The 15912-nt window shown below is 44.6% G+C and overlaps 2 protein-coding genes across 4 annotated transcripts; both read right to left on the reverse strand.

Annotated features, from left to right (window-relative positions):
• Nucleotides 1-2508: 2508 nt before the first annotated feature.
• LOC105692378 lies at nucleotides 2509-10615 on the reverse strand. 3 transcript variants are annotated; one of them, XM_048649456.1, is made up of 14 exons: nucleotides 10493-10615; nucleotides 10307-10411; nucleotides 7641-7778; nucleotides 7456-7548; nucleotides 7202-7366; nucleotides 6989-7123; nucleotides 6678-6919; nucleotides 6443-6610; nucleotides 6232-6341; nucleotides 5883-6126; nucleotides 5630-5800; nucleotides 5157-5540; nucleotides 3045-5051; nucleotides 2509-2975 (listed from the first exon to the last, which is right to left on the reverse strand). In XM_048649456.1, the coding sequence occupies exons 3-14, from the start codon at nucleotides 7666-7668 to the stop codon at nucleotides 2721-2723; spliced, it is 4002 nt and encodes a 1333-aa protein (XP_048505413.1). In that variant the 5' UTR covers nucleotides 7669-7778; nucleotides 10307-10411; nucleotides 10493-10615; the 3' UTR covers nucleotides 2509-2720. The 3 variants fall into 3 exon arrangements, with proteins under 3 accessions (XP_048505413.1, XP_012266967.2, XP_012266966.2); XM_012411544.2 differs by having other exon boundaries at nucleotides 10307-10607; XM_012411543.3 differs by lacking the exons at nucleotides 10307-10411; nucleotides 10493-10615 and adding an exon at nucleotides 9273-9424.
• Nucleotides 10616-11463: 848 nt separating this feature from the next.
• Nucleotides 11464-15292, reverse strand: LOC105684578 (alpha-tocopherol transfer protein-like). Its single transcript, XM_012398038.4, has 5 exons — nucleotides 15099-15292; nucleotides 13063-13201; nucleotides 12619-12778; nucleotides 11984-12453; nucleotides 11464-11873 (listed from the first exon to the last, which is right to left on the reverse strand). The coding sequence occupies exons 2-5, from the start codon at nucleotides 13199-13201 to the stop codon at nucleotides 11722-11724; spliced, it is 921 nt and encodes a 306-aa protein (XP_012253461.2). The 5' UTR covers nucleotides 15099-15292; the 3' UTR covers nucleotides 11464-11721.
• Between the last annotated feature and the right edge of the window lie 620 nt (nucleotides 15293-15912).

The following is a 15912-nucleotide window of genomic DNA, read 5'->3' on the forward strand; positions in this document are numbered from 1 at the left end:
ACAATCTTGTACCATGAATGTGTTGACTCGAACATTTGCAGCTCTAATTCACTTAATGAGATACTCACGCGTTGCAGACACAGTTCTTTTTTCGTTTCTTTGTTCTATTAACTTTGAAATTAGTTCGCGGTTTTTGTTAAACATTGTTTTTTTTTTTTTATTTTTTCTCGCTACACAAAAGTGGCGAAGGCGAGCAACTGACCTTTTTACATTACGGTATAAGGTACGCGAACTATCTATCATCCCAAAATAATGGATATCTCGATGAATTTCCTGTACATTGAATCGCGACGTGACCTTCGCAGCTGAGATTTTTTCTCTCTTTCATTCAATTCGAAATCACGGTCTCGCTTCTTCGGTAATTTTCATAGGATTGTTTTCTGTTTTTCACCGGTTTCTATCGCCGTTTAATTTTTCTCATTATGTTTTCTTCGGCAGCTAGTCAATCGACTGATGAATTGTCGAGCGATTATCGTCGGCTGGTAACGCCTCCTTGCATAATCGCACCTTTACCGCGAATAACTGATTAAAAGGAAACGAGAAAACTGGAAAACAAGAAGCAACAGCGTCGCGGTACGTGTCGGTTATTTTTTTCCGACGACTGCAACCCGCTTAGGGCCACGGATAATTACAGTCACGTAATTTCAGAAACGAGTATGATTCAATTGAGAAGGATAAGGTGAACCGCACGAACCGTCGGGATTTCCACTAGCCGCGTAAGAATCGAACAAAGGATAAAAAAGGAACGCACAAAAAATTTACCGAGCCATCAAATGTTCCATTGATTTATCTCCGCGATTGTTCTTACGTCTGACGGAGATTCTAGTTAGAAACGATTATCTAACAAAGGGTCATACATGTCCACATTCTGCATCATCTCGCTGATTGATTACGCCGATTTATACCGCATATAGTTATACACTGTACAGTTATTGTCAGGTAATTTTCAGTAAACTGCGACGGCAATTGCAAAGATAGGATAAAAGTAATTACGAGTAATGGCGATGAATCTCTGTTGAACTCTTAATTTCGATAAAGGCGATCGTGAGCCTAATTTTCGAAAATACGCTCACTGGTCGGTTCGAAACGATTCCGTTAGATTCTTGCGATCGTTCGAAAAATCCCCTGTCGAGCGACTCGACTCCATATAAATGAATGGAGTGGGCACGTATCCATCAGCTGTCGTTGGATCGGTACCATAATAAATTCGGTTAGACTCGCCGCGAATTCTATCCAGATCAATTACCCGTCGACCCAACGGGGATACCGAACTCCGGCCGAACTTTATCTACGTAGTATCCGATCCCTTGAGGCTTTTGTTGGTGTAAACCCGCAAGAAATCTCTAACTTTTTATCGACCATCGCGCCGTTCATTTTATCGCCTTACGGGTGCAAGAGGATCTCGGTACAGACGATTTTGCAACGATTTCGCGGAAATCTTTGACATTCGATCGGACGGTTCGATTTTCAGAAGCCAGCTGACAAGTCGCGTCGTTAGCGATTTTATAACGGCGAATGATTGAAAGAGCCATTGTTTTTCTTAAGGTGATGGAAAATTATTGAGAAATGTTACAAAGGTCGTGGATTTTTTTTTTTTTTTTTTTCTACTACAACCGTCGATCGACTGAGAAAAAAGAGCTGACGATATCGACGATTCGAAAAGCTGAGAATTTTTTTATTACAATAAGTGGTAAAAATTATTTGGGAACAAAAAACGAGCTGGTGACATTGAAACGTGTGTTTCAAGCTGCGCGAAAATTTCGAACGAACTTAGAGAATGGAAAAAAATCGGTCTGAATCGATCGCGTCGTCTATTTTATTCGAGCCCTTGAAAATCGTTACGCCACCGCGCTGCAGTTGAACTGTTCGAACTTCGGTAACAATGTGAGCGAAGAAATTGTTTTCCGAAATTAAAAGAAATAGCGAACACTTTTTCTCCGATTTCGCCTGCATCGACTCGAGCGGCGAATGACGCGAAATAGCGCGTCACGCGATGATTACTTTTATCTGTTAAAGTTTCAGATTTTCAAGGGTGAATTTTCACCACGTGTCACACGTACGAATGCTCCGGCCGCAATTTCATAGCCATTGATCTTCGGAGCGGGTAGACACAGGGCAGGTAAAGACCAATGAAAATCGCAACTGTGCAACGTGTTCCCCACATATCACCCCTACGATTCTCTTGTTCTCGTTAGTCGTATGTCACAGCTTTTTCAATTATTTAACGGCTCGAGTTACTCCGGTTTAAATTATTTACCGGTTTATACTCGGCCAAATCGATCGCACTATGGGTAACCGACGTACGACGATGTTTTCCATTTTGCCGCGTGAACGGAACGCTCGTTTTATTCAACTCGTTGCAATATTTCTTCGGATCTCGGAATTCCCGATCGCACGGGGCTTTCAACGTTTCGCCGGAATTACGGAAATCGACTTCGAAACAACCGATTACGAACTCACCTGTTGAAAAAAAAAAGAATAATTAAATAAATAAACCAATGCGTGGGACACGTCAGTCGTCGGTGCAGGGGATCTGTGAAATTTATTTCATGTTCTTACATCGATCGACGAAACTCTCTGCAATTATTTGCATACGGTATTACGTATTACGACGTTTTTATTTTTAGGTGCTTCTTTGGATTTTTTCACGGTAATTATTCGACGCGGAAATGTAGGTGGGGAAGCGAGTGACTTATATTTGCGATTGAGACTACGTGGTGTTAAGGTTGGGGAAAAAGATCCGCAGCCGTGTCCGGAATGACCTCCTCGTAGTAGGTCCGATCGTTGTAGTACTCCGACTCGTGGATGCTCTCGTTCAGTTCCCGATCCGACAAATTATCGCTGTAACGAAATTTCAGAGGTTCTTCTTCGACGTGCTCCTCCTCCTGTCGCTGATCACTGTCCGCGTAGTAATACTCTACGAGCTCGTCGTCCACCGCATAGGGTCTGTAGGTCTCCATCAAAATCGAACTTTCCTGTCCAGACAATCGAATAGAAAGAAATATGATTAAGCGCTAAAATCGCTCACACGAATAATTTGGTACCTCATCTTCGCTCTCCATCGCAGTCAAAGCTCCCTTCGCATTTTCGCCTCTGCAATCCGCATTTCCCTCCTCTTCTTTCGCCTCGGCTGATTCGATGGTCGAATTCCCGGTCCGCGCGACAGTTGTGGATTGGACATTTTTCAAACCCTCAGAATTTGAACCGGAATTTTTCCCATTGGCGCTGCTTTTCAAATTTCTCTCCTCGAGGTTTCCAAATATTCGTTCTTCATTCTCAGCCGACGAGTCCAGTGCTGACGGTGAACCGAGTCCTTCCGGTTCAGCCCGATCCTGTCGAAAGTCGTCATCGTCCAAATTAGCGTCGAAAATCATTCTCGGCAAGGCGTCTTCGATGAAAAAATCTATGTAAGCGTCCACGTAGTCCCGTGGACTCGGATCGTTCGCGGATTTTCCAAAGTCTCCTTCAAGGGCGGGGATTCTCGGAAATTCGGCGGAAAAAACTGCCCCATTTATCGAAGATGGATTAAAAAACGCGTGGGGCTCGGCGCTCGGAGGCTGTCGGGACGCTATCCTGTTCGGATACGGATTTTGTAGAGGTATTACGATCGGAGTGGGATATTCCGCTCCTAAGATTGATGGATGAAATTTATATCGCGGATAGCCCTCAGGTGTGAAATATGGTTCATCCCGACCGTTGCGCGTCTGCAGGACGAAGTATTCCCGGGCTCCTTTATCCTTACGGTCTCGCGTTTCCAGTTGCTTCTGGAAATTATCCAGCAGCGCGTCGATGAAAAGAACCCGAGGAAGCTCCCCGTCGATTCTCGGGGCGTCTTTCGCCCCTGCGGCTCCGCTCGATTCGCCCGCATTTTCTCGCGATCGTTGATCCGACGGCGGTTTAAAATTCGCAGCTCCTCCCGGCGGGACGATACCTGGGTCCGGAACTTCCGGTCCGAGTTCGCGAGGACGAGGTTGCTGACGCGGGAGGATCGGAACCCAACGCTCGGAGGGATTAAATTTCCACGGATTCGAGAACGATTCAGAATTCGGCGGAGCACGGACCCCGTAGTCGGGTCGAGCGTTAAAATTTTGGGGATCCTGACGGGAGGACGCGTTGAATACGCCGGCAACCGCGGGTCTCGAGAGGATGAACGGGTAGCGGATTATCTGCACTCGGTTATCGACTCGCTCCGGGGAAAATCCGAGTAGGGAGTAATAAGTTCGTTTTTCGGGGTCAAGAACTCCCAGAATGTCCCAGGGCGACGTGACGCGAAATTCGTCTTCGCTGGCGGGGACGAACAAGTTGTAAGTCTTCGTCGGATTCTCTTTCCCTTTCGTTCCGTCGTACTCCTTATCTCGAGTCTCGGGGCCGTTCGGATCCGACGCCTTCGATGTTTTGTGGTTCGGCTGTTGCGAGGGAGATTCGGAATCCTTCCCAGGTCCCCCACGATCCTTTTGCCGAGTCGGACTCCGCTCCGTCGAGGGTTCGGAGGGTCTCTTCGCTACGGAATCTCCGTTCTTCTCGAACAATGCGCCAAATGGTGAGGCAAAGTTGCCCGGTGCAAAAGTCGTCTGTATCGACGAAAATTCGTCGCCGTCGTTCACTTTCACCGAATCAGGCCTGGTTTCATGTTCCGCGTCACCTGGTATCGACTCCGTGGTTGCGTTTCGATTCAAAGGGACTTTTTTTTCTACATCCGTTCCGGAATCGTGACGGTGGGGTGCGACCGATTCTTTGAGAACATTTTTATCTCTCTTATCCGGTGTATCGGCGTTTGGACTTTTTTCTTTTGGAATATTTTTGCGTTGTTCGACCGACGAGTCGGTTGATTCGTCCCCAGTCGTTTGCGTCCCTACATTCTTCTGCCGATAACGCGTGGAATTATTTTTCCCGGATCCCGTTAGCGTCCCATTTTCCGGATTTTCAAAACCAAAATTTCGCTGTGGTTTTTCGCCCTGTACCGTCCGATCAATCGACTCGTTCTCCGGACGAGTCTCGTCTTTTTCACGAGCAGGATCCGAAGTGTCTCGATTATTCGGACGTAAATCGGTCTGAAAATGTTTCAAAAAAAAAAAAAAAACAACAATTTTACAGAAACCTCACCTGGTAAACAGTTTTCGATCTACCGCGCGAATCCTTCCATCTTATAAACTCACTCTGCGTCCAGACTGCGAAATATCGTTCGCCTTCGCTTCGTCACCGCGTTGCGGGAGTGTCGTCACTTCCGGCGTAGGGATAGTCAACGCGTTTGTAGTAGCGTCCGGCTCCGTCGAATTTTCAACGCTGCTCCCCGGTCGTAGTTGCGGGTAAGGAACTCGCTGGGACTTGTTAAGATTCCCAAAATGTTTCTCCGGATCCGTTATTTGCCGTTGATCTTCGATCCGTCCCTCCTCCGCCTCCGTCCCGGGGGTGGGAGGAATTTCATGGCTCCGTAGCGAAGTCTGGTTCGCGGCGCCAGAAATTTCACTCGGTCCTTCCGACTTGGATTTCTGCCCAAGATTTTCATCCTGCGGAGTCGAAGGCTCCGGGTTACCGGGCGCCTGGAATTTGAACCATATTTTCAAAGGACAGGCGTATTTTTTTTCGTCGAATAAGCGGTGATGTACTTTACGGTACAGGATTCACATACCTCGCCGCCGTTCGTTTTATTTCCGGAGCCAGAAGACGTCCTCCTCTGGTTCGCGAGCCATCTCTGGAAGGCTAGATACTCGGATGCCAGTTTTTGAATCTCGGCGAACCAAGTTTCGAATTGTACAGGACCCAGAGCGTTCTCCACGGACGCCAGCCATTCGTTAAACTCCTGCAATATCGCCACGATTGTTTACGTCGATATACCGATCAGGAGATTTTGGTTTTGGCAGCGAAACGATACGCCGATTCACCTTATACCCTCTGTTCTCTTCTGCCCGTTTCGCCCAAACGTCAATGGCGTCCACTCCTGTTTTCAAACGAAGGTGGTCCAGCCATTCCGTCACCGAGGGGCCGCTCGGCTCCTCGCGAACGAAAAATTTCCCTCCTCCGGGACTGTTACCGCTCACGATCGATCTGACGTAAATCGGTGTCTGATAAATCGGAGCGCGACGAGATTTCCATGTTTCGAATTGCACGCTGTTATTTCGCCTGCAGCTAGGGCCGTTCAAAATTCGTCATTCATTCGGTTGTCGTACGAAGTTGTTTCGAATATCGGTGACCGACTGAGCATCGAGTCGAAGCCGATCGAAAATTACTTACTCGGTCTGATTCCAGGCAGATGCAAGGGCAGGGTTGTCAGCCGGCGAGGTCAACCGATTTACGGGATAAAGGGGACGCTGAGATTGGCGGTGATAATTCGAGTTAGAATCCTGAAATCTCCAGAAAAAAAACGAGACTCTCATTAGAAAGAGAAGAATTCACGCACTAATTGGTGTGTACGAAAAGCAAAGTTTAATTTCAAAAAACTCACGTTGTAACGAACTTTCTCAACTGCGTTGAGATTATTCGAAGAAAATGGATTTATGGTCGTGGTTATCAAAGCCCTGTCTCTCCACGTGTTTCGAGGCGATCCTTTCCGAGCTCCGTATTGTCTCGTCCGATTCCTTTTCGTCGCTTTCGTTGTTTCGGGCGCTGGTAACTTGAATAAGATCATCCATGGCACGGCTATCGATAACGAGGTAGAAAATATCAGCCGCGGATTTTACCTCAGTTGTATTCGACGGCCCGCTAACAGCCTTGGCGATTGTCGCAGGTGTCGAAGAAATGAGATTCGGCGACGACGAAGACGTGGCGTCATTAGCGCTGAACAATCCACGGCAGGTGCGTTTCGCTTGGCAGTTGTCAATCCCAGCTTTGGTGTCGCAGGATTTTGGAACCGTGGATACGCAAGTCTGGTGACGCGGGCATACCCAACCCGGGCAGTTCTGATGCGGTGAAAATTCGTGGACTAGGGAAAAAGAAAATTGTCAAAAGTGGAGATAGTTTTCCTGATTTTCGGTGGGCTAATTCGACTCACCGTTAGCTGTCATGCAATCCGATGTATAAGCGCACGTTTCGGTAGACGAACAGTTCTCCGGCGGTCTTCTCACGAAGCATTCGTACTCCGAAGGACATTCCAATTTCCTGCATCTGGTGTGCCACATCTGAACATCTGCGAGTCGGATGTAGAATTGAAATAGCATGATCACGGTCACGAGTGAACGAAATTATCGTGGATGTAAAATAGCACCTTTTTTTTGTTCGCAATTTCGGACCAGTTTACACGGTGGCTGAGCACAGGGAGATTCTTTCAAGATGCATTGCCGTCCAGCGGGACATCGAATATCCACGCAGGAAGCGGGATCCTCCTCGTATTCCAGTTTGGAAACACAACGCGCTATTTGGACTCTGCATCCTAAACACATTCGGGTTTCACCGAATGTTAATTTTTATTTTTACCGGGTCGGATGAGGTCGGTAGTGGGAAAAAATTAATTTTTATTACTTTGATCCCAGTAGCACTTTCGAGCCTTGACCAGGCAAATGTACCCCGTACTGCAGCGAACCGATTCGCAGGACGTCGGACCTTTCTGTGCCTCTGTAAATAGTGAACGAGTGATGGATACCTTGGACCGACTATTATTTGAGCGTAGATTTGACGAAGGTTGAATGATGTCAAGATGATTATACCTCTGCGTGTACTGGAGCAGTAGAACATGCTGGGACACGGGGGATTCGTGCACCAGAATTTACGGTGCAGACATTCTTGACCTCGTCCACAGTGCAGGGAAGCGCATAATGCTTTTGCAGAGATCACGGGTTCGGAAACTGTAATAGGAATGAGACTCGATAAGGATTTTTTACCCCAAAAATCGAAAGAAATCCAATAGTCCCGCCCTTGGATTTTTTCAATTTTTGGGCCAAAAATAAAGTATGTTTAAAATCGATTGTATGATGATTTTCTAATGTATTTTGGCCTCAGGAATCCGAATCTGAAAGAAAAATTGACCTATCTCCAAAATTGACTGAGTTATCGCAAATTTTCGACTTTTGGGGGTCAAAAATAAAAAATTGATTTTTCAGTCTATCTTAATGTAATTTGAGCTCAGGAATCCGAATCCGGAAGAAAAATTGATCCATCTCCAAAATTGACCGAGTTATCGCCGAATTATCGCATTTTTTGGCATAAATTTGAGGATATCTCGAAGGGAAAAAATCGTAGCTCAATTTGGACAACGGATTCGTGTTTCTGAGGTCGAAATACATAAGAAAAGTGCCATACGATCGATTTTAGAAAATAAAAATTTTCGGTCAAAATTTGAAAAAATCGTAAGGGGTACCCCTTGGAAAAATCTTAAATTTTGACCAAAAATTTTTATTTTTTAAAATCGATCGTATGGCACTTTTCTTATGTATTTTGACCTCAGGAACACGAATCCGTTGTCCAAATTGAGCTACGATTTTTTCCCTTTGAGATATCCTCAAATTTGTACCAAAAATCGCGAAAAAATGAGCATAACTCCGTCATTTTTGAAGATAGATCAATTTGGCTTTCGGATTCGAATTCCTGAGCTCAAATTACATTAATACAGACTAAAAAATCAATTTTTTATTTTTGACCCCAAAAAGCTGAAAATTTGCGATAACTCGGTCAATTTAGGAGATAGGTCAATTTTTCTTTCAGATTCGGATTCCTGAGATCAAAATACGTAAGAAAATGGTATTAAACTCAATTAAAAGAGTTGTTTTTTTTTTGCTCAAAAATCGATCTTTTCCTTTGGCTTTTCAAGGGTAATCTCACACATAATCAGCTTAGGAATCCAAATCTGGAAGCCAAAATCATCTACTCATGCAATCGATCGAGTAATCATTAATTATTCGCTGTTGGGAGCAGAAAAATTATAAGACATATCGAGTGGTTTCAGTCGTAGACCCGCTTTGATTCGTGGCAATCCATGCGTGGGTCGAAATATTCGAATTTCTCGGTCTACGAAGGAGCCCAAGCTTAGCTGGAGTCAGCATAGCCACGGGCGCCCGGTTTGTTGTGGGGTGTCACCTCTGCTCAGCCCCGAAGGTGACGTCTCACAACAAAGCGCTACGCTGCGGCTACCCGACTTACATAAAATTACATAAAAATAGCGCATAAAACTTGATTTAAAAGAAAGGTTGATTCTTCTCCCAAAAGCGATTATTCTTCCCCCAGTATTCCGTCGTATTTCCATACATCACAAAAAGAAAATCTGGAAAAGCTCGGAGTAACACGATGTCATGCAGCGCGTGCAATGTTCGTTTGAGAAATAAAAAGTTATAAGATTTTCTCACCACGATCGGTTCTATTTTCGAAGGATTGGACACTTCTCCCGAAGAGGACAGAAACCAACGAACAATAAATAAAAATCATACAACCACGTTTATACATTGCGATTTCACAAGACAGCCCGATCTCACAATTATAAAATACGTCGTCGCGTACCAAGGCGTCGAGTTCAATCGGATAAGCTAAGCAGAATAGAAGGTACAATCGAGATAATCGGATTCATGTTACGGAATGAATAGCATCAACATGCAACGGTTGTGCATCCACAACATAGCGGTCATTCGAAGCCAATCGTTCCGCCGATGTAAACCGTGCGATTCTTCCACCAACGCAAAAATTAAACAAACTTACATCGCAGGAAGACAACCGCGACTACGCTGTTTTCCACAGTAAAAAAAAAGAAAAGAAAAGCAAGAAAAAAAAAAAAGAAAGAAAAAACGTACAAACGGTAATCCGCGAGACCGAGTTTTACACTTTGTAAAGCTCATCCAGTGTTAAGTTAACCTTCTTAGAAGCTTCTCTGCGAAACTTCGACAATTTTATAATTCACCAACTTTAACTTAATCACTCGGAAGAAAATGTAATTTCCTGGCAACTAAACGAAAACGTTGGCAACTTGCGATTCAAAATTCTTCGCGAGGAAACAAACTCGTGCGAATTAACTTTTGTTTCACCCTTCCAAATCCCTTCATGCACTTCCTTCCGGATTTTCCGAACTTCGAAACGGAAGCTCATAGGCGCGAAGAAGAAAGAGAACCCCCTTTAGTTCCATGACCAGTTAAGGGTGGGTATTTTTTTTTGCGCAGCGTCGAGTGAGCCGTAAATTTTACGATTCTCAAAATTCCGTCTCTTACGTAGAACAGGACTCGCGGGATGGATAATCTCTTCGGATCTCCGCACGCCGAATTTTAACCAGCCATCCTTAATCCGGTAGCTACCTACTCCTTGAGTAGGTTGCGTCTGTTTCGGGACGTGACCGGAACCCTGCGCGGAACCGACGAAGAAAGGTGAGACTTTTCCGACGTTCGTTCGAACTCACCTTAACATCGTTCGACCGACGTTGTTTCGGCCGATTTTCCATTTTGCTCCAGGTAAGCGCAGCTTCGCCACCGGTTAGATACCTGCTCTTCGACCAACCGGCGCACTTGGGAAAATAATGCGAATAATTTTCAACGAGAACCGAAGAGAGTCGAGACGAGAAGAAAAAAAACAAGCATAGTAATACCAAAGTTTCGGAGAATATTAATTGAATATTCTAAGCGTTATTTTATTCACCGCGTCGACCGTACAGCCGCATCCATTCACCGGTGTAAATCGTGAGAGACTGTTCATCTCGCAACGTAATCGCCGTAATTTACTTTGAGGCGACGGAGAAGTCCCTACTTTACGCCATTCCATGACGTACGCTATTGTGTATATACCTTCTCCCCGACCGTCAACAAATTCCTCAGTCCAGCGAAGATTTCGGACGATTGTTTTTCATCTACGCTAAAAACTCTTCTTTCCTTCCTCGAAAATTTCATTAAAGGTACGACAAAAAACTATAAAAATCTCGAAAGGTTTTTTTTTTTTCCAGCTGGATTTTTCGTCTGCGGAATTATCGAGCTGGCCGACAACGAGGGGGCGGTAAACCCCTTCGAACTTTCATGCGAACGGAAAGAAAATGGCGAAAGACTGAAATTTACGTAACGCCAACTGATTATCGTTGAAAAACAAACGGCGTGATCGAAAGGGGAACGAGCGTCGCTCGAGTATAACTAAGTACTCTGTACTATTACCATTTAGAATGTAACTTTCTCCAACGGGCGTGTCATATTTGCGGCAATCTTTGTCCGCTTCTTACTCAATACCTCGAAATAAGTTCCTCAAATAAATCGTGCGCTCGGACGAAAGAAACGGTCGAGCCGTGTAGCGAGAGCCCACTTTGTGCGGTACGTACTTTCGATCGATTAAAAAAATGGGCAATTTCACGGGGCCGATCGGCTGCGGATACTTTTCTAAAAAAAAGAACAACGCTCCTCGGCGACCGACTGCGGGACTGTGACGGAAATTATTCGAAATCAGAACGGCAGGTGTGACGGTTTTGTTTTTGTTTTTTTTTTCCACTTTTACTTGTACGGAAGACGCTAATTTGTACAAAATTATGTACGAGACATGAGTGTAGGTATGTACAGCAAAAACAGGTAACACGTGATGTAAATATTATAAGTGCGATAAAAATAACGAAATATATTATATTAATTAGGTAATTCTAAAAATTAAATGGAACAGACGTGCGTGCGTACGAATTGACGTTGCATCGATCCGGCGAGAGTTATTTAATAAAATTCATTTATTCGTAATTGGAGGATAAATGAGTCGCGATCGATCGAAGGCGTGAAGAAGAGAAGAAATGGATATATATATATAAAAGGAGGTGAGGGTAAACAGAGATAGAGAGAAAAGTCCGCGAATCTAGTCGATGACCAGCTGACGGAAGGAACCGTCCAGTCCGAAGAGGTCATCTTGCGTCTTTGGTTTTCCGGGGCGAAGAGCCTCGTTCGTTTTTACGGATTCTTGCTCGGCGAACCAGGGGCCGTATTCTTCCAACTTTTTTATCCAAGCCTCTGAAAGATCGAAAGACAATTTAACACGGAGGCGTCCGAGGAGGATTGTTTTTGTAGGTGAATTTTTCGAGGGTTCGCTAGATATGAAAAATGTACTGTAACGCGGTTACCGTGGATGGCTTGGATGGGTCCAGCGTCGCCGCCGTATTCGGTGGGCAGGATATCTTTGGACACGTGTTCGTAGAGGGTGTCGAATGTGCTGTGTACGAATATCCTGTTCCTGATTTTTTCCTTGAGGAAAGGTTTGACGAAATTTATAATCGTATCGACCAGCGGACTGACGTTGACTACGTGGACTTCTTTCAGTTTGACCGGATAAGCTTCCTGTACGCAAACCAGAAATTTCTTGACCATGGCGGGCGTGAATTTGGCGAAATGCGTTGGGGTGGCAACGGAAGCGTCCAGTATATAGACGTCGCCGGCGACTCCGGTTATTTCCTCCGTGAGACGGATGTCCCCGATCATCATCACCAGTTTCATGGCCTCCGCCACGTTCGGCGTACTGATGTCCTTGTCGATTCCCCTCATCAACACCACCCGACGTCCGGACTTCGTCAGACCAGGCAACGGAGGAACTTGGCTGCGAAAATTGAGATAAGGGAATCTGATCAGAGAAATTGCTGGCTAAATTTCATCAAGAGATAGCGAGAGGTGATTGTTTCATTACAGGGATTCGACTTTCGCGTCTAATTTGAAACTTCTTTGTGAAAAAAAAAAAAAAAAGGCGCAAAGTTATCGAACTCACATCACATCCGTGACAGCTCTCATCTCTGGCCTGGTGACGTCCCTCTGGGAAAAAAATTCCGGCACCACGGATCGCATCGTGAAGTACATGTCGAGTTTTCTTTTGCATTTTTCCAACGAGAATTTGCAACCTCGTAAAAAGGTCATGAGCCTCTTGTCGTCTGTGGAAGATAATGAAGAGAATTAAAGAAGTATCGCCACAGATTATAATTGTCCGCAATAAAAAAGAACAATTATGCACGGAGCTGTCGAAGATGTTTCTCCGTGGCTTCGAATTCTTCGGTTTAATTCAGCCAACGAGTTTGCCGCGTATAAAAATACCAGTTAATCGTACACGCCGCGGGGCTTTCCGTCGAATTGCTTGATTTTTAAACTTTTTTTTTCTTCTTCAACAATAAGAGGCGCGTTATAGACGAGATGGTAAAAAAAGTACGACGACGATTACCATCGAAAGTCGGTAGATGAGGCTGCTTAGCCAGCCATTCTTTTATGGTCGCAAGATCGGCTTGCCGGGTTGTCGGGTCTTCGTTCAACTCGACCCGGATCTGTTTGGACATCTCCTCCGAAGGCTGTATCAGCAACATCTGTAAACACGATGATCGTGAATCTGGTCGTATCGTGGCTCTATTTTGTATCTTCAATAGCGGAGTTTAATCTTCCTTCCTTCGAATATCGCATAGGATAAAAATCGAAGCGGGTAAAATGATGAAAAATGGAGAAGACGATCGACGTCTTTTTGGGATTCGTCGGATTGCGTATAGTTTGAAAAATTATTGAGCCCATCGGACGGATTAATGGGTCCCAGATTCTCTGGATATATATATATATATATATGAACGCAGATTCATTCACCCTTTCTCAAATTGCAGTGTTGAAACTTGCGGAGAGGTATGATATTGCGTAATTATTAATAGCTCGGCGGAGCCGGTAACGCGCGTTGTATCGCGACGAGCTAGACAGGTGTGCTCGGTATGATATTATTGCATCATACGTATTTTATTTTCGAGTTGGTATAGAACTGCGTCGGAAGGATACCGAGCCATTATTGCGTGTGTTTCTAAATATTTGTTCTCTTTTTTTTTTTCTTCTTCTTCTCCCAACTCATATATTGCGAAATTACCTACGCAAATTACGAGGTGGAAAAATTTCGTAAATGAAAAAAATCTGGAGAAATTCTCGCGGCTGTTTTTACGCAAGAATTTCGATCGACGTGAGTTATCGCGTTACGAAATGTAAAAGAGACGTGTCTCTGATCGACCGAGTCAGGCGAGGACGAACAATCGGATGTCAAGTTTTTTTTATTTCTCATTTTTTGCATTAGCGGGGAAAAGTATCCAGCGGCGTGGTTATCGGTGACCGTAAATAATCGCGCCGCATTCACTTCGGCTTTTACGGTAATTTCCGATACACGGTCGCTTTCGAACGCGACGTGCGACGGAAAATAGTTTTCTCAATTTTTGATACCGTGAAATAATTGAAGCGACGAGGTGTATATATATTTTTTTTTCTCTCTCCAAATTTCTCTCCGTACGAAAAAAAGTTGCAATAAAAATGAGTCCAGTTTCTGACCGAAACTTGTATTAATTATTATCATTATGTAGGTCGATAACATTAAATAAGCCCGGCCACTTACGATAGTTGCAGAACTTGTTTCACGTTTAACGGACTGGTGATAAAATTAGTTTTGCATTTTTTATGAGCAGTCAGAAGTCCCCTCGGGGGCAACGATCATGTAATCGGTATTATAATAAGATAATTATTACACAAAATTTCGACCGACAATGAGTCACGAAGGTTGAACGCGCCGCTGCCGCTGCTCACCTTCTGTACTTTCTCTCTGCGGTAGCGTTTGATAAACGCCACAAATACGTGAGTCGGAGATTCGTAGTTTTGCTCTCAGCCCCAGTTACGAAAAGGCGAATATTATTCCACTTTTTACATGAGCAGAAAATATATGAAGTGAACAATAAAGCCGTCTATTAGCCTCGACGCGCTAATTTTGATAATTTTAGGAAACGGGCCATCGCGTGGTCGTCCCACGAGCGAAATTTGGAGCCCGACGATCGCGTTGAGAAAAAAAAAAAAACAAAATTGAGCAATTCGGTACCGCGAAGGACACGATATTCCGAAGGCGAGGAAGAATCTTTCACCCGCGATTCAAATGTCAGTTTGCACTTTCCAGAGATCGATAGACGATCGGTGGAGGGTGAAAAAGGAGGTGGATATCCGAACTGCATTCGCTGTCGCACCGTCGCGTTATGATTTGGGGTAGAAAGAGATTTCAATTAAGAATATAAAACTTCGATCGATCGATATCGTTCTATATACGGAACGGTAAACTGGGTCATACGAATCCGAGATGAATAGTCGCGACGGAATCTACGATTAGAACCGGACGGACGACCTGGTCGCACGGAAAAGTGAAGAAAAAAAAAAAAAAGAAGAGATTATAGAATCGATCAAATTAGCGTTTGCTCTTACCTTGTCGGCGGTGATCGACCTCGCGAACGTACAAAATATAAGCAACCGAATCAACGGAGTAAACACAACACTGTAGACTCTGATTATCGTAGTTAGTAACCGACTGCAGATGAATGTTGTATACGCGTAGAGAAATGCGGGGTGACGATGGTGCAGTCTGCGCGAAATTCAGAGAGTGGGACTCTTGTATCTGGGACCGGTTCTCCTTATATCCCACGGGGCCCCACCAGCGGACGGAACACGGGCCCCTCACATCTCGGTACCCCCCCGTATTCCCCCTATTTGCGATACTCGGACGATGTCCACGACACGAGAAAACCAAAAACTCCGATCAGATGCAGCTGTGGGTACGCGCGAGAAAAGTCGGTTTTTCATTTCCAAATTCCAACATCGAATACCTAATCGGCTATAACCGTATTCGCGAGATCGATCCGTCCGATCGTTGAATAAAAATTGATCCGACTGTATCATTTTTTTTTTTTTTTTTTTTTACATCGGTGAGACGCGCGAACGATGTCGCGGAATCGTGCGAAGCAAAGCTCGGATATCGTGACAAAGAAAACGGTAGGAAAAAACGAGTAGAAAAAAAAACAAAAAAAAAAAAGATGTCGGGTATTTTCTAGCCGCTTTGCAAAGCGTGTAATGTAGTGTAATAAAATTTATACGCATCGCGTTGTATAACTACGAACAAAGCGTTCGACCTTGTCTACGGTATATCTAATAAAATATGCATGCGGTTTGCAGACTGGCAGTTCTTCATCTCCGTTACAACCTTTGTACATGTGTAGCTGCCTCGGCGTCCTAGGAATTACGC

Source organism: Athalia rosae, chromosome 2 (genome assembly GCF_917208135.1).
Source record: "Athalia rosae chromosome 2, iyAthRosa1.1, whole genome shotgun sequence".
Taxonomy (NCBI): Eukaryota; Metazoa; Arthropoda; class Insecta; order Hymenoptera; family Athaliidae; genus Athalia; species Athalia rosae.